This window comes from Solanum stenotomum, chromosome 1 (genome assembly GCF_019186545.1).
Source record: "Solanum stenotomum isolate F172 chromosome 1, ASM1918654v1, whole genome shotgun sequence".
NCBI lineage: Eukaryota > Viridiplantae > Streptophyta > Magnoliopsida > Solanales > Solanaceae > Solanum > Solanum stenotomum.
This window is the reverse complement of record NC_064282.1, coordinates 19,999,559-20,023,286: the sequence shown is the minus strand read 5'-3', so window position 1 is coordinate 20,023,286 and position 23,728 is coordinate 19,999,559. Positions and strand designations below refer to the sequence as shown.

The 23,728-nt window shown below is 35.3% G+C and overlaps 2 protein-coding genes across 2 annotated transcripts in view; both read right to left on the bottom strand.

The window, feature by feature from the left end:
* The window catches only part of LOC125847528 (uncharacterized), a 126,551-nt gene that overhangs the window by 54,733 nt on the left and 48,090 nt on the right, over window positions 1-23,728 (bottom strand). The window lies entirely within an intron of this gene.
* LOC125847479 (protein transport protein SEC23) lies at window positions 484-22,555 on the bottom strand. Its single transcript, XM_049527093.1, has 13 exons — window positions 21,959-22,555; window positions 16,494-16,772; window positions 15,653-15,826; window positions 11,170-11,331; window positions 9,902-10,044; window positions 6,754-6,829; window positions 6,509-6,684; window positions 6,334-6,415; window positions 3,098-3,175; window positions 2,779-2,940; window positions 2,417-2,680; window positions 1,683-1,787; window positions 484-955 (listed from the first exon to the last, which is right to left on the bottom strand). Exons 1-13 carry the CDS (start codon window positions 22,406-22,408, stop codon window positions 812-814), a joined length of 2,295 nt encoding a protein of 764 aa, XP_049383050.1. The 5' UTR covers window positions 22,409-22,555; the 3' UTR covers window positions 484-811.

The window sequence follows — 23,728 nt, the reverse complement described above, 5'->3', positions numbered from 1 at the left end:
CATATTAAGTGGTGCATAATCTTTAACTAACTTGAGAAATAATTTGAAATGAATAGTTAAAGTGATCGGAGAGAGTAGACAGCAGCACTGATGAGTGATGGGAACACTAAAAACAGCTTGATATTGGTCCAAACGGCGGGCTTCAAACATATTTCTCGGTTATAAAAAAAAAAAACCTTTATATTGGAAGAAAATAATTAAGTCAAGGTATTTTAAGAGACACCGTCGTATCAAAACCCAACTTTGATTAGTTGAATATATTCAAAGATGTATGTATATAAATCTCATAATTAGTAGAATAGTGCCAAATTTCTAGGAATACTCCAATATGAAATATTCCACATCTTTTGTTGGAAGAGGAGTGAAGAGAAAATTAATATAAATTCATCATGAAGGCAATGGGAGTAGTAGAGAAACTTTAAACAACAATTACGAAAAAGAGAAGCAAGAAAACAGTAAGCAAAATTGTAGTAAGAGAAAACCAAATGTATTTTATCCGACTTACTGTCGTGTGCAAGTAATTAATTTTGAATTTATAACACAACTCAGGCCCTAATAATTATAAACTGAATTCACTTGCAGTAGAGATGTTTGTTCTCACCACAATGTTACAAGTTTTTTTTTTCTTTCTTTGATGTCTATCAAAACCTCAGAGAGTTCATAATACAGAAGCATTACAAGATATTGCAAATAAATAAGCCATGTAAAAATGATTTCAAAATTAAATGTCAAATTGTCTTGCTGTACAATCAATCCAAATGAAAAAAGTTTACAAAATTCTCCGCTAGACTCTGAAGATGTGTCATGGACTCTAATGAACAGCCAACCGCTGCAGATGATCCAAGAAAACCTCAAAACTAACGTCATCCGTGAATATGATATCTCCACCAGGAATAGGAGGAGCATCAGAGTTGTATGTGGCAGAGGGATTCAACTTTGCTAGCATAAAACGGGCCTGTATGGAAAAGATTACTCTTATTATAAAATTACTTCTGCCTAAAATAAAGTTATTCTATACAATACAAACAGAAGATAACTTCAAGTTGGTATCAACTTTGGAAAAAAGATGATGAATTCTTTCCAGGAATGAGCAACTAACACAAATATTTTGATGTCCAGATCTAGTTTTCACTATGGCCACCAGATCTTTCGACAAAGAAAGGAGAAGAATGCAGTAGGCAACTTGAAGAAAAGATATATCAAAAGCAGGTAAAAATTTGGCCAAACTGAAAGCTCCGGATAAAAACTCTATTTTTTTTTTCATGAATAGACATCAAAAAGTGTTTGATGATTGTTTCCAGCGTTTTTCTACTAGAGCAGCTAATAAGCAACAGAAACAAATTATTTCCGTACAAGTGAAACATGATTAGCTTTTGGACCAAGTTTCAAAGGAAGAAAGCATGTTTGGTTAGAAGATAGCTAACATCTTTAACATGGCATTTTAGCACAGATATCAACTCAAAGTGCCAATCCGAACCTTTTGTTCAGAACATGAATTGCAGACAAAAATGTTATATCACAAACCTCTTGCTGTTTAAGAAAAAATTCAAATATGTAAGAAGAACTACAAAACTGAAGATTACAGATCAACATCTGCTGTAAAGTCTAATAAAGGCACATGCATCAAAAACAGAAAATATATATACATTAAGGAGGACTAGACAGAAAGCATAGTTAGTAACCTGAGATCCATATTGATCACAAATGACCAAACGAGGTACTGGAAATCTTTCACGAGCAATGGCCTCTGCATCTTCTCTAGGAGATTTTAATAGTTCAGCAAATGCCTGCCATAGAGTAAATTTAAGGTCACATAAATGACGAGCAAACTCAAATCCAAATCATCATGAGTTCTGTGCACCATGACATAGACAATAGGACCAGAATCAAAATGGACTCAGAAATAAGATTAATTGTTTAAAGCAGGCTACAAAGTAAATTGTCGGTCAGGAAACACAAGGATGACACCTTTTCCACATCATTGCTGATACTACACTTTGATTTTTGTATCAAACAAAAAGTAAAAGCTGGTTTATGGATTTTTAATTACTCCCCCCCCCCCTCCCCCCGACTATTATCATGTGTCTGATGGTGAAAATAAGATTACATCGAACAGGTATGCAACTAGTGTTGCATCTATCCAGTCACGGTGACTCTTTTGAAGTGTCTGCATTCAATGCAAAAGAGCACAAATCATTCCCTTGAAAGATATGGATCCATGAATCAATTGAAATTTGAAGTTGTTATTTACTCTCACACACGTGTGTCTGTGGGGTAATCCTATATATCATATTCAAACCAGCATCAAAAAGAAAGCTAGTCTGAGATCAAATTACTTGACATACAATCCTAGAATTAGCAATTGATAAAAGTTTTTAACTCTTCAGTGTTTAGTTCAGACTGAAAAGAAGGCTACCTGATGTTCAGCTTGTTCATGATATCCAAGTTTTCTCCATTGAGCAATAGTTGATCCATGAAACACGACAATGGTAAAATAAGAATCTAGAAGAAGGATTCTATCAGCAGCAATTGCCGCCACATCAAGGAGGACTGGTTCCGGACCAGAATGAAAAGAATAAGATATCAAAGAGGGCTGAATCATCACGACTGAGTTAGCAACATTTTCCCGGTTCAGAATCATTCTAAAATATGCCGTCTCATCTGGACTGTTCCCAAAGACCTGAGCCAGAGTTGATGCTTAAAAATTGAGCATGATGGTAGAGACAGAAATGTAAGAAAGTAATATGCTTGATGTTTACAATCAAGATGAAAATATACCTGGACAAACTGAGACCGCCGCAAGTGAAACATAAACTGGGGAAATATTGAAAAACGAGGAGATAGAGTGAAAGAAGATGGAGTATCTTTTTGGTAGTCACCAAACCGAGAACATATGTGTATCAATGACTTATCCAGCCATCTGATGGGATCAAAATCAGCCTGCAGAAGAAAGTGGAAGTGGGTTTCCAAAAGGTAAAAAAACAACAGTGCAAGATAGCAAGCCATGGTAAAGAAAGCAAAACTTCTTGGACAGAAAACAAAAAATACAACCAGATATAAGGTTAAATCATCAGTAATAAGACCAAGAGGATGATACCTCGGTTTCCATTTTGAAAGAAACTTGTCGTGCCATTACCACAGCAGCTGCTTCTTGATCAAATCCAGCAATGAGGTCCTATAAAATACAGAAGACAAACCTCTCGCTGAAACAGTGAGACAGATAAACATAAAAAACTATATCCTATTTACTTTATCTCTAAAGCAACCATGAATAAATCTATCAGGTTTTCAATTTTAGTGGCATAATTGTCAATAAGCTGATAACTAACTTTAAATAGGATAAATATACATTAAAATCAGACTCCGAATTCAGTCTCCTCAGTCCTTTGTACCTTATCTAAAACGAGTACATATATTTAAGATATCTAGCAAAGCAATGAAAACTCGGACCCAGATGTTTTCAAGACATATCAACTCAAACCACTGACCTAGTAACATACCTACTTATGATGTGATTAAAATTGTTTCAGTTAGCAACAAGGTTTAAGTTTAGTGCCGCATTGCAATAAAAAGGTAGTATTTATTAAGATTGAAGGACAGTGGTAGTTAGTCGAACTGCATTTCAGTGTTCACAAGTTTCTGATTCAGTTCGAATTCAACTAGAATGATGAAAGGTTGATGTTAGCACCCCTTTAGTCTACCAAAGGTTTACACATGGGAGATTTAAGGAAATTAGAAAGTAGATTACTTTAGCATATAAGTTATTTAGTTGTTCGCAGTAGATTACAACAACTTTTAAATAGGAGGTTATTCCTCCACTTTCTCAATTCAGTTGTAGTAGGAAGTTATTTTCCTTGTTTTCAGATGGGTGGTTAATCCACCAGTGTTGTATTTAGTGTATTTGAATTCAGTGAAATGTTATGCAGAAAGTACCAAGTTTTTGAGTACTTCAAACTCAAGAGATTGCAGGTTCTCTCTTAACGAACCAGCATCATAGGTCGTAGGAAGAAAACATTTGATTTCACACTACAGTGCCCCATAACCAGATCCATATCAGGGGACCATAACAACTTAGTATCAGAGATGGGTGTTATGGGAGATCAAATTCAACATCAACTGGCACAATTAGTGAAATTGTTTCAAGAAGATTAGCGAGACAGGAAGCAATAAACGCTCGCTTAGATGCACTCACAAAGGATCTAGCGAATTCGAAGGTCGATTCTGAATCAACTGAACATACTAGTCAGAATCGGGGTTGGAAGGGTAAAAGTGGAGTGGCAGGAGGGTCAGAATCAGATGTGCAGAAGAAAGTTCCATCATTCCTAGGTATACAAAGTTGGATTTTCCAAGATTTACCGGCCAAGGGGACCCTTTGGGATGGCTGAACAGATGTGACCACTTCTTTCGACACCAACAAACCCCAGAGGAAGAAAAAGTTGGACTTGCTTCTTTTCATTTGGAGGGGAATGCACAACTTTGGTTTCTTCAACTAGAGACAGATATGTTTCAACCGTCTTGGGATGAATTCAAACGTTATTATAACCTTCGTTTTGGGCCACCAATCAGAAGTCAGAAGTTAGGAGAATTGGCTAAGTTGCGCCAGATTGGGTCCGTGGCAGATTACCAAGAAAAGTTTGAGCAGTTAGTTTCCCGGGCTGGTACACTCACACAATCGCAAAAGATTGAACTTTATATTAGTGATCTTGTGGATTATATAGCAATTGAGGTTGAGTTGCATAATCCTCTAGATTTGGCGGCGATGAGTTTATCCCAGCTTTATGATAGCAAGGGACAACCTTTTCGTTCGCAACTATTAGATGCCTGCAGATCCAAAACAACAGATTTCTCACCTCCACAGCGCACCAGATTTGTAAGGAAATTGACTAGATCTGAGATGTTTGAAAGGAGGCGTAAGGGTCTCAGCTTCAACTGTGATGAAGTCTTCACTCGGGGCCATCAATGCAAGAAATTATTTTGGATTGATTCCATAGACAAAGAGGAAGAATCTATGGAACAGGAGACAAATCCTAATACAGATCAACCAGAAATTTCTTTGCGAGCCATCATTGGTGTCACAGCTTCACAAAATATGCGCTTACAAAGTGTATTTGAATTCAGTGAAATGCTATGCAGAAATCACTAAGTCTTTGAGTACTTCAAACTCAAGAGATTGCAGGTTCTCTCTTAACAAACCAGTATCATAGCTCGTAGGAAGAAAACATTCGATTTCACACTACAACGCCCTATAACCAGATCCAGATCCAGATCCATTTCAAGGGACCATAACAATTGACTTCTTATTGTAGCTAAATAAAAATGGGCAGAAATGAAAAGATAAATTGACTTTTCAAATAATCTGAATACTTTATTTTTTTTAAAATTGATCCCGAAGTACTTCTATATAATGATCCCATAGTACTTCTTAAAAATAAAATATTAGATGAGTATTGATAAGTGCAGAGAAAAGGCATCAAAAGTTAGAAAGTGGATGTCGGACAGCAAAAGTTAAAAGGATATCAACCATTAGATCGTAGAATTTACATTGTTGATACTTATTGATGAACTTGTAACAAAAGAGGGTTACAAGTTGCTGCTAAAACTAGTGGAGTAACAGGAGACAAATGGCCAATCAGATGACTGCAGAGAGCCTTATCTAAGGATCTAATTTCAACGGCCAGAAATTACTAAAACTCCTCTGGGGACCAACAGGGTGTGAAACCAAAACCCTCATTACCTTTAATTTCAGTATCATATTAGGTCTATTTAAGGATAAAGCAACGATCTCAGAGACTCACAATAGTAGATATTCACACTCCAATAGGATTCCAAGGAGTTTGAGGTGGGTAAGCAAAGCACGAGCCTTGCATGCACTGCAAATAGCGTCTAATGACTCCCCAAACTATCAATCTGCACACATATCTCACTCTGTACCATAAGTATTGTAAACGGAAGAGGTCAAAGAATGGTTAATCGCCTTCACAAGCCTACCTCAACTATGCCTACTTTTAAATGATTTACCAAATCAATATAAATCCAAAAGTTATTTAACTTAAATATGTCCTATTACATTCCCAAAGAGGATACTTGAGTACTTCATGTTCTTGTTGGAGATATAGGAGCTCGGGTTATTATAATCTGATTGAGCAACTATCTTTCCCATCTCACTTCTTATCCATCTAAACCACCCCAGTATCCTCAATTTCATGATTTAACTACTGAACTCATCAGATTTTTACTTTTGTTTACATGGAAAAAGCATAAAGGATAAAGGAAAGGCAAAAAAAAGCACCAGAAGCAGAAACAGACAGCATAAAGTGCATAAAGAGCCCTTGCCTGTACACTTCCAGGTCCAGCAACCCATCTTCTAGAAAGAGTAGTAACCCGAAGTCTCATTTGTCCGCTAGGGTGCTGATAACTGGAGAAGAATATTTTTGATGTCAGGAAATAGTTGATCATAGCCAAACAAACTGGTCAGTACTTCTCAAGATATAATAAGCTAAGTTCATACTATGTCAAAAACTGGAAATAAAACTGTGGATTTGCAGATTGAGCAATTGCATCTGGGTTCTCCTTCTTGGCAACTTCAAATATTAAACAAAATGTTGAAGTTTTATCAAGACCACACATCTTCCAAGCTGTTGTATTTCCCTGACCTACGACAACCTCAGAGCACAAAGGACCTTTCTGTAGAAAGACACCATTAATGAGTATCTAAAAGCTTTGAGAGAAAGCACTTAAATTAGTAAAACATACCTTTTCAAGTGATGCACAAGGACCAATAACTCCCTGAACTTTGATATCTTTTGAGCAATTTATCTCAAAAATACCGCTGCAGACAAACAAAGATGCTACCTAAGTTGTAAGACAGAGTAAGAACTTGATAACATATCAATGCTAAATGAAAATGTTTCAGACCACTCATCAGCATCTGGAGTGGAATTTTGTGCAGAACTATGAATAACATGTTAATATTGACACAGAAGTAACAAAAGAAAGTTCCAATCAATGGTCTCAAAATGGTTTGCAAACAAAATAAAGAGACTTATGGTAAACATAGTTAAGTTGAATTCATCAGGCTGTGTATTAGAGTTCAGTGTTAACCGTCAATTAATCAAATCACCTCGTATTGTCAAGCCCAAGTGAGTTTGCTTAGAAGCTGATCTGAAGCAATAAACTACCCAAATCAGTTAGGCCCCCTCTATACGCCCCATCCCCGCCCCTTCTCTGGTTACTCGCATCATCATTCCCAACTCTTGGTTGAATTGTGCTTTCGCCAGCAAGCACTTCCTCTGTGATAACACATTTTTTCACTGCCCATATTCATCTTTATCCCACTACTATAGCCTTTGAATGTTGTTCTCAATAATTACCCAAGTTTGACCATCATTTTCTCAACCAAAAACTGCTTCTAGTTTATCTCTCTCTACCATATCATCAGACTAATAAATTAAATATTTTGGCAGAATACCTAGGGACCCCCCTAAACTTGGTACGAATTATTAGTTACACACTTAAACTATATGTAGTCTTAATTACCCCCTGAACTTGGCTAATTGACAGCCTTTACTCCGCAAGATCTCATCCTAAGAGAGTGGGAGATACACTCGTCTGCATTTGTGGATTCTTTGCCCACATAGCATTATTAAAAGAAATACTTTTTTTAAAATTCATTAACATTTTAGATTTTTTTTTCGGGTCAATTAGTAAGTTAACTTGGCTAGAACTCCATTTTCAGGCAAAAAATTTTATTTGGCTAAAAGTAATAAATTTTCAGCCAATTCTTCTGTTACTATATCCGAAAAATAGAAATACGTTGTTGAAACAGATGGTCATTAAATAAGATAAAAATAAGAATATACAGTTGGAACTTAATTATTTTGCTAAAACTTTTTATTTCGCTGAAAATAAAGGAGCTAGCGCCCAGTAGTTCTTTTATAGATTTGGTCAGAAAAAGAAAAATATAATAGTTGAATCAATAGTCATCGCATCTAAAGAAGAAATACACAGTTGATACTTCATAATTTAGGATTAAACTAATTGTATTTGGCTAAAATGGAGTTCGAGTCAATTTTTATTTTTTTACAAGTTGGCCTGAAAAAGAAGAAATATACAGTAGAAACAAATTGTTGGAACAAGTAGTCATTGCATTTAAAGAAGAAATTTTAAAATGTAAAGTTGGAGTAAATTTGCATTATATATTAAGCTGAAGCAAAAAAGAAATAAGCAATTGTAATAAATAAACTACTGTATATGACTATGTGGCGATTAACGGTTGAAAAGTAGCCTACTTGGGAGCTGATTTTTCAATTTTTTTCCATCTCGACGCGTCTAAAAGAGAATGTATTCATGATCTTTGTCACATCAGCGTCTAGGAGGTAAAGACTATCAGATAGTCAAGTTCAGGGGATAATTAAGACTACTGATAGTTTAGATGTGAAACTAACAATTCGTGTCAAGTTTCGGTGTACTTTAAGCATTCTGCCTAAATACAAGGAGAAGAGAGTTCTAGAATTCAATTGGTGATAGATTGCTTTCATAATTGACAAGACTCGGCCAGACATGAAATTTGCTGAATTTGTCTGCTGCTTTTGGACATTTTTCATCATCCAGATCCTTCTCATTGTAGCAGACACTGGCCGTTTAAATTAGCCAATAGATAATGTTTAAAAGAAACTCCAAACTTCTTTTTTTTTAATATGAGGGAAAACCCTCATCTGAAATCTTGATTTTTTTTGATAAAGATAACTTTATATTCACATCAAAACTCATCAGCAGAGCCTGATGAGGTGGGATTTACAGCCCCCCAGGGGGTAGTTTCAAAAGCCAAAACTTTAATAATATATAGTTTTAAGAAGTTTGGAAATGGCGATGTTGAAACGAGCATAGCACTGTTTCCATGATTAAGTCCCAAGATACCTTTCCTTTTATCTATTTTTTAAAACCAAAATATCACCACACACAGTTCAACACTCAACTGATAATGGGCCCAGCTCTCTATCCTTCTCCACTTAAAATACCAAACTTTTGCATGCAGTGAGGTTCTAACCTGCGATGAGCACCAAATCCAAACATCACGTGCTGGTCTTACCACTAGACCAAAGCCCTGGGACAATATACCTTTCTTTTCTTCTTTTAGGAGACAAAAAGGGTACAGTTAAAATGCCAAGCAGTGAGTTAGGCAGTTAGCGACAAACAAACAAATCCCGAAAAAGAAAATCAATTTCTGCTTTTTCATTTCCTCTAACCAAATGCTCTTTACATTTTCTTTTAAATTGCCCAAACTCCAATACCGAATTGTAAGTTTAATAATCCTCAACTTAATATCAAGAATTGTCACCTATAAGTAGAGACGTCCAATAAAAAAGGAACCTTGCAAGCAAGAGTCTGGAGAGTCAAGAGGAAAAAAGAAAGAGAGAGAACAACTTTCTTAAGACATTTAAGTTTCTTATGAAGTAATGCTTACAAACAAATTTGCAAAGATGGATGAGCAAAAGAAATTCATCAAATGGGGGCCACGAAGATTGATTGGAACCAGATCAAGTAAGAAATAAGTGTTTTCAGAGTCACAAAAAATCACAACATCAAGATTCATAAAGGAATTGGCAAAGAATAGAGTCAATATACTGAATTGTGTGCACATTGTCAAAGTGGAAAGAGAAAAACCAAAACACATTAATAGGCTTAGTGCCATCATAATTACTTGGCAATGACGGAATGATAATGAGATGTCATTAGAGGTATAGAAGTAGAACAAAACATAACAAAGAGACATAACCCAATAGTTAGATCAGAAATTAGAGATTCTCTAGTCCTAGAATTCATATGGAAATTACTTTTTGCTTTTTTTAAGAGGCCAGGGTTGGGGAAGCAGCAAACCAAAGAATGTTCAATTAAACCTTACTTTGATGACAGGCCAAGATCATTGCCATCTGACTGGAAAACTTGTTTCAGAGAATCCTTGAAAACACTATGGCCAAAACTTTCTGCCAGAACAACAAGTCCACCAGTTTTCTCACATGCAACTTTAATTTCAGCAAGGCCAACCTAGCATGCAACAGGTTCCATATAAGTAAAAGAAAACAGCCAAACAGAAAATAGCAAGGGGTCACAAGGTGGAAAAGTAAGGAACAAAATGTGGTTGCACGATCGAGCAAAGAAGTATAATATCAAGTTATGGCAGTGGCTACATATGAACTCATATGGATTAAGTATATACTGAAAGAATTAAAATTTGGAGATACTGAAAAAAAGGGAACTTCTGTGTAATAATGATGTTGCACTTCACATAACATCAGATCCAGTGTTTCACGAGAGAATCAAACAAAGAAAATGATTTGTCATTTCATTGGAAATGAAGGTACTCTCAAGAGACATTGTCATAAAGTTCGTGCGGTCAAATGATCAGCTTGCAGACATATTCATCAAGTCCTCGCAGTCCAAGAACAAGTTATATATGTAGCTAGCTTGGCACATATGATTTGTATGCACCACGTGAGGGGAGTTTTAGAATCCTAGGAATATTCTAGAGCAAGTGTAAATATAGTAGATAGCTTGATTTATTCCTATTGTAATTATGTAGTAATTTTCTTTTCTTTTTAGAGCATGTAACATAGTTAGCTATTCACCATCAAAAGATGTGGTGCAGTGGATGGGGCTGCTCCTCCCTTAACCAGAGGTCTCGGGTTCGAGCCTGGTTATGGAAAAATCCTTAGTACAGACTACGGAGCACTCCCCTGAATGGGGCCCTACGCAGTGCGAATCCGGATTAGTTGGGCTCCAATGCAGGAACTGTAAACCAGATGGGAAACCAAAAAAACATAGTTAGCTATTTAAACCCCAAAATCTTGAGGAGTTGTCAAAATGTATTCTCTCTCAAACTCTCTTCTCACTCGCAAAATACATGTGTCATTACAATTGTAATCCTCTCTTATCAATTGGCTATACTTTTCTATGAATAATTGAACGTATTTCTATTTTCACTGTGTTTATATAAGAGCATGGTCATATAAATACCAAATCTCTCAATAAAAGAAAATCCCCGGGTATGAAAGGAGAAACTTAAGCACTCAACCTAGAAGTGACTTTCAATCATCTATTTTATAACCTTGGAACTGGTTAAATAAGTGAAAGCATTTATATCAAATTCTGGTGAATATTATTTGATGTTACCTGTTCAAGTGCACAAGCAAAAACATCCAACACATGCCCTTGATGCACAAGTTGCTTTGAAATTCCCTCGTAAAACTTCACAGCCTTATGATACAATGGTGCAGAATCTTTGTCCAGATCCTTGTGAGACCTTATGGGCTCAGACAAAATCTTTGACACAATCTGCAATATTCATTCAATATAAGACAAATCACTCACAAGTACATACATGTCGAGTTGCAATTGATAACAAAAATGACCAAAGATAGGAGTAACATGCACATGATACAGATTTGATATCTGCTATAGACAGGCTTAATATTTTGTTGGCTCTTGTTACTTTAAACTTTTACCATAAAGAAGTTGAAAACCTCTCAATCCAGGTGATAATAATCATTCTAACAGTGAGGAACAAGCAATCAGAATCTAAGCAAGAAGCCATTGCTTCTTTGGATCCGATTTAAATGATGAAAAAGAAAAAGAAAAAAAGGAGATATATGACTTCTATTTGTTTTACGTATTAGGACTCCTCTTCAAATATACTTTGCCTGTTCTCTACTTTGTTGCTTGTTCTTTTTATTAGTAAGGTAACAATACTTTTGTTGCTTGTTGTTGTTGATATACTTATCTAGTTAGCAATGACTCTTTTTCTTCTGCTAAAATATATTACTTTGCTTCTTTTGATTTACTTCTTTCTTCTTCAAGGTGACTATTTTCCCTCCTTCTGGTGTGCAACAAAGCAAGTCCTCTTTTTTTGCACCTGCTTCTGGAATCTGGACTTCTCTTTTTCTGTTTTCTTTTTTTGAGTAAGGTAACTTTGTACTAAACCAGTGCTTAGGTAGCACTGAAAAAAAAATTACAAATGGAATAGATACAGAATATACCAGATATGAAACAAATCCTAAATGGTGCCTAGGACATCTAGGATTGATTCAGTGCACAAGAATACAGTTTAGTGCACCAAAAACAGAAAAGCAAAATGCATATTACCATCAACGATTCTTTTTTTCCCTTTGTTGTATTTCCTCCATAACATTTTCCTTTCTCTTATTCTTGATTTATAGGCTGATTATTTGGAAACAAAAAAAATCCATTGCATGCTATAAAAATAAATCTTTTACAATCTTAATTGTTAATTATTGGAAACTGAGAATCAATTGATTGCAATTATATCCTCCAACATTGTAGAAATTACAGTTTCGTGATACCTATTTTGGAACTTGGAACTAATATTGTCATTATACTCCCTCCGTTCTTGTTTATGTCACACAAATTGAATGTTCCAAAAAGAATGTCATGATTCTAAATTTGGAAATAAATAGTTTTCCACTTCTCATTTTACCTTTAATCAGAAGTTTTTATAACACACAATGTTATGACATGTTTAAACTTTAAGGCCACAATTTTCAAAAAGTTCATAACCGCACAAATGCTATGGTAGGTTTAAGACCACAAGTTATAAAAGCTTTCATTTCTTTCTTAAACTTTGTGTCGAATAAACTATGTTAAAAAATTAGAACAAAGGGAGTAGTATTTTGGAAGCTGATACTATTAACGTCAGTTGCTATCTTGACATTATAAATGCTAAATTCATATATTACACCCAAGTGTGTGGCCCAGTGGTCATGAAGTGGATACCAACTTTGGGCCACGAAGTGACTACAACTTTGGAGACTAGGGTTCAAATTCCAACTGAGACCAAAAACACTAGGTGATTTCTTCTCATCTACCTAAGCTTTGGGTGGGCACTCGGTGGAACAGTTGAGGTATTCACAAGCTGGCATGGACACCGCCATTATAAAAAGAGGTGCTCTATTCAAATATTATGTAACTTCTGTTTTCTATAAAGTCTGCTCTGGTTTGTTTCTCGCTGCTAGGAGCCTTGTTGTTTATGTGCTTTTGCCTTTTAGATACACTAAGTTTTACCTCCATCCGCTCAGAGAAAAGATAACAAAGGAAAATGTAAGGCTATTCATCCTAGTTTTTGAATGCTATGCCATGATTTTAACATGAGAACCTAAAAACAACCTTACAACATCAAAGAGCCTAAAGAATAGTGAACTTTTAACAAAGGGTGTGCATTAAGCATGTAGTATCCCATGTTTAAGCAAAGGATATATTAGTCATTAGTGAAAATAATAATAATTCAAATGGGCCTTAGCCCATCAGAAACGTAGCTAGGGAAAAATATTAAGCTAAAGGAATTTAGGGGTAAACAAAAAAAGGTTTCCCAGCAGCTCTTGAAAAAAAAAAAAAAAAGAACCGTATTCCTTGCCCATCTATTCCAGTGAAGGAGCACGAAGGGGTTCAACGCGGAAAAAGAAGAAGAAGAAGAAGTGGAGCCCCTGCTGTTGTAAATAGGGATTTCAAGGTATTTTATTTCACTTCACTGACCTGGTTATATATGTATTCTCACGGGTCAGATTAATGTGGCATCAACAATTTAAATATGAATTCAATTGATTTGGATATGAGAACACCCATGGATAAAAGCAGATTTTTTTGTTATACTAACACCAAGTATACTCCTAGTTGAGTTACATTGTGATGCAAAAATTGAGTTAGTGACTGTAGCAGATAGAAATAAATGTAAACTTATATGATGAAACAAGTTACTTTCTGAGGGGTATGAATAAATGTTGAAGGAATTATAAAAAAAGTATTACAGCAAAGTCATGGGAAGCCAAAGAATTTGTCTGAGCGGCAGCAAGATGTGGATATTTATAATTATGACTTATTGTTGCTTAAATTGAAGGACTATTAAACTAATGAATAAGATGGATGTATGAGAGTCAAACTGTAACCTTGGGGATTGGGTATTGTAAATTAGTTCATGAAATAACTCTAACAAGGAGATTTAACACGAGATTTGTATCATGTGAATATAGGTTGATCGAATGAAAGTTGTACCGCTTACTTGAAGTGACAAGTTTGGTATTTCAACCCGAGTACGGTGAGTAGTAATCTTACCACAATTTGTAATTCACAAATTTCATGATTTTTACATGGTTTATAAAGTAAATGTGTTACCAACTGTTTTGAACTTGCATGTGGGACAAGTCTTTTCCTGGATATGATACTGAAAAGATTATTTGAGATGATCTCATTCTTACAAGATATGATCACTGTTATTGAAAAGGTTTTACACTTATTTGAGAAATAGTATTTTGCAGGTGATTGTTAATCTTTGAAATGATATGATTTGATAAGATTTAAATGCTCTATATTCGATTTTGAAATTCTTCTACTGATTACAAGAAAAATATAAATGGGAGTAGACCTTGATGAATCCCGTAGCCGACGGGTTCGTTAGACCTGATGCACCTTGTAGTTACTGATTTGTAGTTACAGATTACTGATAAAGCCCTTGCTAGTGGGAAGGTAGAACTAGCATACTGTTACTGATATCCCTCGAGTAGGGATCTATTGATATGAATATCTAACTCCTTTATGAGGAGTTCACTGTTATTGGTTACTTCTTAAAGAGAAGGCCACACGAAACCTCCCAGCTATAAGATTTGATATGGAAATGTTTTTTTGAGTTTACTATTAAGTATTTACATTGATTTTGCTTATATGAGGCACATAAGATTGAATATTATTATGATTTCTGAAAGGGCATTATTTCATCATTTTGATTATTATACTAGCAAGTTTTCTGCCTTGTCCCTCATTAAAATGGTTGTGGTTAAGTATTATTACTCACTGAGCTAGCGTCTCACTCCTCGCTAATTGTTTTTACAGAGAACTCAGGTGGTATTGAAGAGGATTTCATTAGCTAGAGAGTGTGATTTGGTAGCATCTGGTGAGCCCCGCATTGCTTCGTGTGGCAAGAGATCTATTGATTTGCTATGGTTTATTTAGTTTCTTTAAAAACTCTTAGAGTCGCTCCATTCGTCATCCTTTCCTTTTGAGTCATGAGTATTCCTTCATATTGTAGTTAAGTGACTAGTTTGAACTTCTTTTTCGTATTTGGAGATATAACTGGTATTATTGCGTGGAAGTTAGACCATCAATGGATATTAGGTTTTGGTTTATAGTTGTTATTATTTGTGTTGTGGATTTCTGAGACAGGAAAAATTCAAGATAGGCACAAAAACAAAGGAAACTCTGCCCTATTTTCTGCAAATTTATGGTAAGGCTTGCTTTGGGATTCTTTCCCCTTAGCGCCGGTCACAGACCTAATTTGGGTCGTGACAAAGCAACCCTTTCTCCACAATTTAAGTGAGAGAATACAAATGGCATGTACTAAGTGCAACCTTGCAGATTAAATGCAGTGTAAACCAGTCAATTTGACAAGTAAATAATGTATTTTTCAATTGTTTTCTTTTGGGGGATAGTTTCATTTGTTTCTCTTTCACTAAGACGAAAAATGTGGCTTCCACCCCAAAACACTCACAAAAAAATTAGAAAAAAGTCCTTATAACTTTATCTTATTATAGTCTCAATGAGAAACTCAAATTAAAATTCATATTTAATAACTCAACAAAGAGCTATGACTTACAGCACCTGGCCCTTCTGTTGAGGGCCCACCTAAGAATGCCATAATTCTGGCCCCAGAACCTGGAACACATATACCCAACAAATGAGAAGCCACACTCAATGCAGTACCAGTGCACCGTGCAGCTCGATGATCAGCTGGCACGGGCCAAGGATCTCTTTGAAGCTCCTCTAATATCTGAAAGAGAGAATTTCAGAAGAAAAATGAAGTCAGATACAAATCACAAATGGAGTAACAAAACTAGCACTACAATCTAATGGCTTGTCAAGGCTTAGAACGAAATATCCTATTAGACCCTTCACACTTTCATGAGAAAAAATTCAAAATAGTCACTTTTTGGATTGGAGTAAAGTATTCTTAAGTTGAGAGGAATGTTGAATAAACACCATGTTATTATTTATTGACATTTCAGTTAGTATTAAGGTGGAATAAGATTACACATTTTATGGCACAGAATAATAGATGAAATGTCTCATTTATAAAAACTGTCATTGAACTCAGAAGGCACTGAAGGAAGCATATTTCAGAACATAGTACATCTGCAAACCCAAAGGAAGTTAAAAAGGGACAATCATAGAAACCAAGATGATTGCACTCAGCCACATTCAAAGGTGTAAAATGGAACACTTCTTTTGGGTTTGGTGGGGGAGGGGAGAGGGTAAGTAGTATTCAAACACATCCATTTCCACTAATAAATGCAATATCTATTGTGAAAAATAAATATTTACAAGACTTACAAACTGCATTCCCTTTTTCCCATCTACACGTTATGTCACGAGTTCTGACAATGTGCGGAATGTATATAACAGTATTTACATATAAAAAGGCATGATTGAATCCATACCGAGTTGAGTGTAAACTCGCACTCAGATGCAGGCAACAAAAATCTAGAAATACTCTCTTGAGAAAGTCCATCTCTAACCCCAGCAATGACACCTGTGGTTGGTTTAAGCTTATTTGCAAAGAAGCCCATTTGCTCCAACACTTGATCTTTAGAAACTTCCTTTGACCCCTTGAACACATAAACCTTTGGAATCTGCCCGAACCCCAGCTCATGAACATGCACGTAGGTCCCAAATGTGATAAGGCCAATTAAACAATTTTCGGGCAATGTGCCCACTACCTGCTATCAACAGAAGTAATCATGTCAGTGAAAAATTACTAAATGGAGAAAAAAGCTTAGAATCTTCATTTGTGACTTCAACAAATAGTAGAAACCGAAAGAATAATTATTTTCAATGAGACATGCTTGTATGACATTGAGGAAGGATGTCTAGTGGAAATGTTCTATACCCAATACATCACATTCCAACTTGAACCCAACCTTTAATTGGTTTAAAGGTGAACCAAACTGGGGATTAAGGACCAGACACAAATGTTACCTAAATATAGAAAGCTTCAGTTTGTGGAAGGAAGACGACACTGCCATTCACTACCAGATTATCTTCCCTAGATCATACCCATTTATATACTTGGAAGTCTTGAAGAGACCCCAACCGAAAGAAGAACTATTTATTAAGTTATAAGAAACTGAGTAAATAAATATGGTAACCCTAGGACATTTTGGAAAGTCTCATTGAGGCCCCTAAACTAATTTTGGACTCAAGTACCCCATTAAACTATGAAAAACAGCTCCGGATATTTATGGTCAGAACCAACAACAAGGTATCCAGAAGGATCTATGGTCTGCAGAGCGCTGGAACTTGACCTTTAGAAGACAGTTGTAAGATTGGGAGATGCCAAGAATAACAAATTTCTTCAACACGTTGGAGCAGTGCTTTCCTTGAGGTGGCTTGAGGTGGTGTAAAGCAAAGAAATCGGGAGAAAACTTGTGTTAAAAGTTGAATCTCTACACACTACACATATATTAGGTAAAGTATATTTAAGAAGTGGAATCAGAGCATTGTCAACACTTACGTCCTAACTCTACTTAATATCCACATTTAGTACTCAGCCTCAAGCAGGAGTATATATGACAAGTATATCCAACTGGTTACAGATATAATCTACGGTAGGACTTCCAAATTTTAGTGAAAATATTTGTCAAATGATCATTTGAACTAACAAAGGCTATCACAATATCCGGGGATTGCATTTTTTCTCGAACAAAGTGACAAGCAACTTCAATGTGTTTAGCTCTCTCATGAAAATGTGAACTCAATGACGATGTGTAAAGCTTCTTGATAATCAAAACTTCTCGAACGAAGTAACCATCAACTGCAATTATTTAGTCCTGTCATGAAAAATAGGATTCCATGACAATGTGTAAAGCAGCCAGATTATCACAGTATAACTTCAAGGGGTGAGATTGTTGTACTCCCAACTCCTCAAATAACTTCTTCAACAAATACATATTTGCAAGTAGCAAAGGCCACAACCTTGCTTTGACACTTGACCAAGCAACCACATTTAGTTTTTTTTGTTTATTTCTAGAAATCAGATTTCCTCCAAACAATACAAAATAACCTATTATGAACCTCCTCTCTGAGGCACCACCAACACAATCACAATCAACATTAATATGTCTAACTATTTCAGTATGACCTCTATCACTAATATAGTAAGCCTCTCCTCGGGGCATAACCTCTCCGTAGGGCACACTGAAGATACTTCATAATTGAATCACCACATATGAGTCATAGTTAGAAAATTCAGAAATTGGCTTACAATACTCCCAGGGAAAGAAAAATGTGATTGGGTAACGGTAAGATAATTCAATTTGAATCAAAAAGTGTGGTTTAATGGCCAATAAAGTGAGTTGAGAACCATGAGATCTTCAGTTCAAATTCCAACAAAAACACTATGTGATTTCTTCCATATGTTCTACCTTGGTGAACAGAGTACATGTTGTTGGTGAAGGTGGAAGGTATTTTGTGGAATTAGTCGAGGTGCGCCCACAATTGCTTGGACACCATGGTAATTAAAAAAAAAGAAGAGATAATTCAATCTTCCAACAAATCAACAATATCTCCTAACTTTACTTTTGGTACCAGTTGGACACTAGGATCCATTGTCGTGTCCTTAGCTTACACTCAAGAAATCTATTTTTTCTAGGATGTCTAACACATACTTTCTCTATGATATATAGATGCATTACGGGTCAACCTTAATGCCAAGAAAGCACTTCAAGTATTTTAAGTCTTTGGTTTGAAACTGCAAGTGCAAGTAGGCCTTTAATTGGTCGATATTAACTACATTATCTTTTGTACTGACAATATCATCAACAAATACATTTAGAATGATATGCTTTTCATCAAAGTGTGGGAAGAATAACAAATATTTTGATCAACTCCTTATGAGACCAAAGTTAAGAATTGTTCAATTTATGTGAATGAACCATGTTCAAGAAGATTGTTTGAGGCCATATAAACAGCATTTAAAATAAAATAATTATATTTTACCCCACTTGTGGAATTTTTTTTTTGAAATTGGTAACTTACCCCACTTGTGGAATTACACTGAATATGTTGTATAATTTATTGATCAAAAAAACTGATAATTGCACCACGTAAACATCCTCTTTCAAGTACCATGCAAAGACATTCTTGATGTTCAACTGTACAAACAGCCGTTTGGTAATACAAACTAGTGATAGGAACAGATAATTAACACAACCTTAGCTAGTGTATCCCCATAATCCAAACCAGAAACCTCTCCAACTCTTAACAACAAGACGAGATTAGTCAATTGCAGTGTTATCAAAGGCGAAAAGCCCAAAAAAGCTCTAAGGTCCGTGGGGGCTTTAAGCGCAAATAAAGCGTGGGCTATAACGAAAAGAGGCGCAAAGGGAGAAAAGAATACAAATATATATGTTTAGTCCAAGACTAATAATTATAAACAAATATATGACCAAAGAAATTGAAAAAAATTTGTGATAAAGTGAAATATCAATTATTTAGTTTCACTTCTTCATAAGAGGCTCATTGGCAAGGAAACATTTTCCTTAGATCCTTGATGACAACACTGAAGCGCACATAAAGCGAGGCGAAGCGCTCAACACATTTTGAGCCTCGCTTTAGGGCTTAAGCGCACTTAAAGCGCGCCTTTGATAACACTGGTCAATTGTACCATTAGGAGACACTTTCACTGCATATACCAGACGGCACCTCACTATAGTCTAGCCGAGAGGCAACAACACAAACTCAGATGTACCTTTAGCATGTAACATACTCGTTAGCCAGTACGTGACAGTGCTATGGTAATAGACAGGTGTGGAGACATCGTTCAAATGGAGAGAGCTGCAATATAGTGTGCAGATAAACAAGTGGTTTCAGGTAAAACGAGTGAGATACCTCATTCACGATTCGAAATGCTCCATCTGCCTCACATCCGATTCCATTGTCCTTGGTCCTATTACTAATGTGTGATCCAAAAACATATTATGCATCCTATTTTACCCTTCCACCCATGTTATTAACATTCTACTCCCAGCCCAATGCAGGTGGAGTATCTAACATACGCCATCAATTTGACACGCACGACTATTGCAAATGAAATCAGGCCCATATGATCGGCAATGAAGGAAAGCACGAAATGCTAATCACTACGCACAGTATTATACTTTGGGCATGCATAAGATGCATTATGCAGCATACATCTTTTCCTATTGCCAATAAGACACACATGTTCATTAGTCGTTACAAACTAACTTATGTGTATCCTCACAAACACCATATGTGACCGTTTAAAAGCCAAACTTCCTACTTCTCAACTTAGGCAGAAAATAAACTATTTTCCATTCAAATAGTTTATGGTGTATCTGATTTGAAAGAAACAAGAGATGTTTTGATGGGGTTCAACACAAATATGCACTCTTTAAGGCTAGTTGTTGGGTTACCATTTTTAGTTGGGCTAACCGCTTCCCTTTAAATAACTTAGATCTCTTTTTGGGAATTTGTCGGCTCCTAAGCTCTATAAGTTTTTTGTGTTTTTTGAGCTGAGCACTCCTCCTTTTTTATCGTCCTGATAAGGTAAAGATAACTCTTCTTCTGTAACTTTTGCTTCCCCTGGATGCCTTTAATGATATTTCACTTACATCATCAAAAATAAAAATAACGACTATTTTCCACAAAACATGCCTACACAAGAGATGTTCTACACAAGGCTCTCAAAAAGCAGTGCTTTAAAAGCGAAAAGTGCAAAGGACAGACAAGGTCCATTAGATATGAAGCAGGAAGGCAAGTGCATGTTTCTTTGAAGTAAAATGCACTATTTACGAAAAATAAAAGATAATATATAAATGAATTTAGTACAATAATAATCAAATTTCAATTAAAATAACTAATGTCAATATTCACTTCACAATAATATAGATATTAGTCAAAACTCCTCAAAGTTGATAATCAACAGATCACTGTTCCTAATTGGAATCACTTTGAGCATCTCTCTTTGAAATACAGCTCATATTCATGTGAAGCGCATGGCATCACCCATGAAGCGGTGACCCCTCCCTTTGCATTGCTTCATCCTAGTTGAATTCGTTGAATCCTCAATACTATTCCACTCTATTTTTTTAATAGGTTATTATATTACTATTCCACACTATTTGAACCTGTTACATTCCAATACTCAACAATTTGTCTTTTCAGATACATGATTCTTTAAAAATAGATATTCTCCACGTTAATGGTGACATACCGCGCACGAGTCTCTAAACAAGCTAAAATTACTTAATGTAACTGTATCAACAAGGAGTGGAGCTAGGTAGGCTTGAGGCAGTTCATCCAAACCCCCCTTAGGCGGAAAATTACATTGTATATACATGGTTAAAACTATTTTTTATGTATATATAGTAGATGTTGAACTGCTACGGCTCTTATCCTTCCTAAGTGGTTCGTATGTCTTTCTTAGTTTAGACTTCTAAAGACCCCCTTGTACCAAGAAGAAAGTTCGGAACATAAGGATAATGGGCTCATCTATTATAAGTTATTAGTTTACGGAGCTATCTCAGAGGCGAAGGCCCTTTCCTTCGCGATTGGTAAGCGCTTCGCTGTAGCCAAGCTTACTGCTAGCCTATCGGCTAGAGCCAAGCTTCGACCACTTCGGCTATTTGTGTGTTTACTTATTCATATTTTGAAACTCTTAGTGAAAACTGGCATCAACACTACTAAGTGTTAGTCATGAGTCATGACTAGCCAGTACCACCTATGTGGACACTTTCTCTACTAATTCCATCTCATGACTGCAACAGGACTAGTGCCCCGATCAAAATAAATGTAACAAGTAGAAGTTGAAGAAAGGAAAGATCTTTTAACAACACTGTATTAGACTTAACAGTTCTCAAACACTAGGGAAGAAAAATCACATAACCTGTAGCAAAGACGATTTCAGGTAACCAATCTCCTCTTCAATAACACAAGTATCGATCACGAAAAGAAAAACAGGGTTCGTCAACGAAGCTTTTTCCGAAGGACTCTCGTATTCAATGGTAGTATATTGCGGGAACAACTCAGCCGGCATATTAGTCTCCGATATAGACTGATAACTCGGAGGAAAGTGATTACGCTGAAGGCAAAAACAGCAGATCCAGATCTTAGTAGACGAGAAATCAACGATGGAGAAAGGATTGAGAACCGATCGGCAATTGCGGCAACGGAGTGGTGCGTAAGGAAGAGTGGGAGTGTTAGGGAAGGGTTTTAACGGTGTGTATATGGCAGAAACGGGAATTACGCATTGCGCAGCCTCCGATTTGCTTCCCGGCAATACGTTCCACGGCATCCTTACGGCGTCTTGTGTTTCTAATTCTAGGAATTCCGTCATTGTTGCGGCGAGTGTTGGTGGCGGAGTGGTAGTTTATTGATCGGATCTCCGGGAAGTGGTGGCACTGGCCAGCTCAGGGAAGGAGTTTTTAAGTGCGTCTTAGTGATTGTAACGTTTTAGTCTATAGTTCTGTTAAGGCGTTGTTTGGTAAAAATAAACAAAAAAAAATGATAGGGAAAGTTCTTTGTTTTAGTCACCTATGTTTAACTTCTTGAAAAGAATTTCACATCGACATCACCTTTAATTTTTTTTATTAAAATTTTATTTTGATAGTTATATTTTAAATAATCATCATAGTGTTCGAGTCAAACTCTTATCTATAGTTAAACTAATTATAAAGGATACTTGTTATCTCTCATCAATAACAAGTATCAGATAACTTTGTTCACTGAATCTAAAAATAGATTAGAAGAAATTATCTAATATTTAAATCATTATATATTTTGATTGAACATTTAAAAGATATAATAAAGTATTTGATAATCATTTAAATTATGTTATCTTACTTAATTATATACATTAATCTCAATAAATCATAAACATAAATGTTAAAAGTATGTAATTAAAGATGAGCTAGATTAATTTATTTACGTGATACTTCTTAGTAATTAATTATTGTGCTCGCAAGGTTCATTTATTCTCTTTTCTCTTCGTCAATTTAATGACCGATTCATTAAATCTGTGTGGATTAATTATGTAATTTTGCACACATAAAAATAAGAAAATAATTCTGCATAAAGGAATTATTCTCAAAGGAAGATGTAGATAGATATAGAGAAACCTCTTAAGAAAATGAGGAAAAGATAAAATATATACGAAAGCTAATAAAATTATATATATCTTAAATTATTTGTAGAAAATAAGAATTTTAATACTAATAATCAAACAAGGTTAAATAAATTTACTTACATGTCAACTTTATTAGGTCAAATCAAAGAAAATTCAAAAAAAAAAATGTTTTGAAAGACTTACTAAAAATGAACTTTTGATAATAACTCTTCAATATTTGAATCCACCTATAAATTTATGTAGTTTTAACTCGTGTTATATTTTAATTATTTGTATAATTTACAATTACATATCAAATTTATAATTCAAACTATTTCCAATAGGTTTTACCATATACAATATACTAGATTTGTCAAAGTTGGAGACTGTGACACTTTACATTTTCGAAAAAATATAATTTTAAATTTTTAATGTTAAAACCAAATTGAACGCTTAAAACCTTAATAACACTATTACTTAGCGTAATAAAAAGAAAGGATATAAAGATGATCTTATTTATTTTAATAATTGTATAAAAATGTTGAATTATAG

Coding starts and splice junctions, on each gene's coding strand:
- LOC125847479 (XM_049527093.1), bottom strand. CDS start 22,408: ATGACGGAATTCCTAGAATTAGAAACACAAGACGCCGTAAGGATGCCG. Junction 15,827..16,493: donor GCGAGTTTACACTCAACTCG/GTATGGATTCAA, acceptor TCTCTCTTTCAG/ATATTAGAGGAGCTTCAAAG. Junction 6,685..6,753: donor CTTGTGCATCACTTGAAAAG/GTATGTTTTACT, acceptor GTCTTTCTACAG/AAAGGTCCTTTGTGCTCTGA.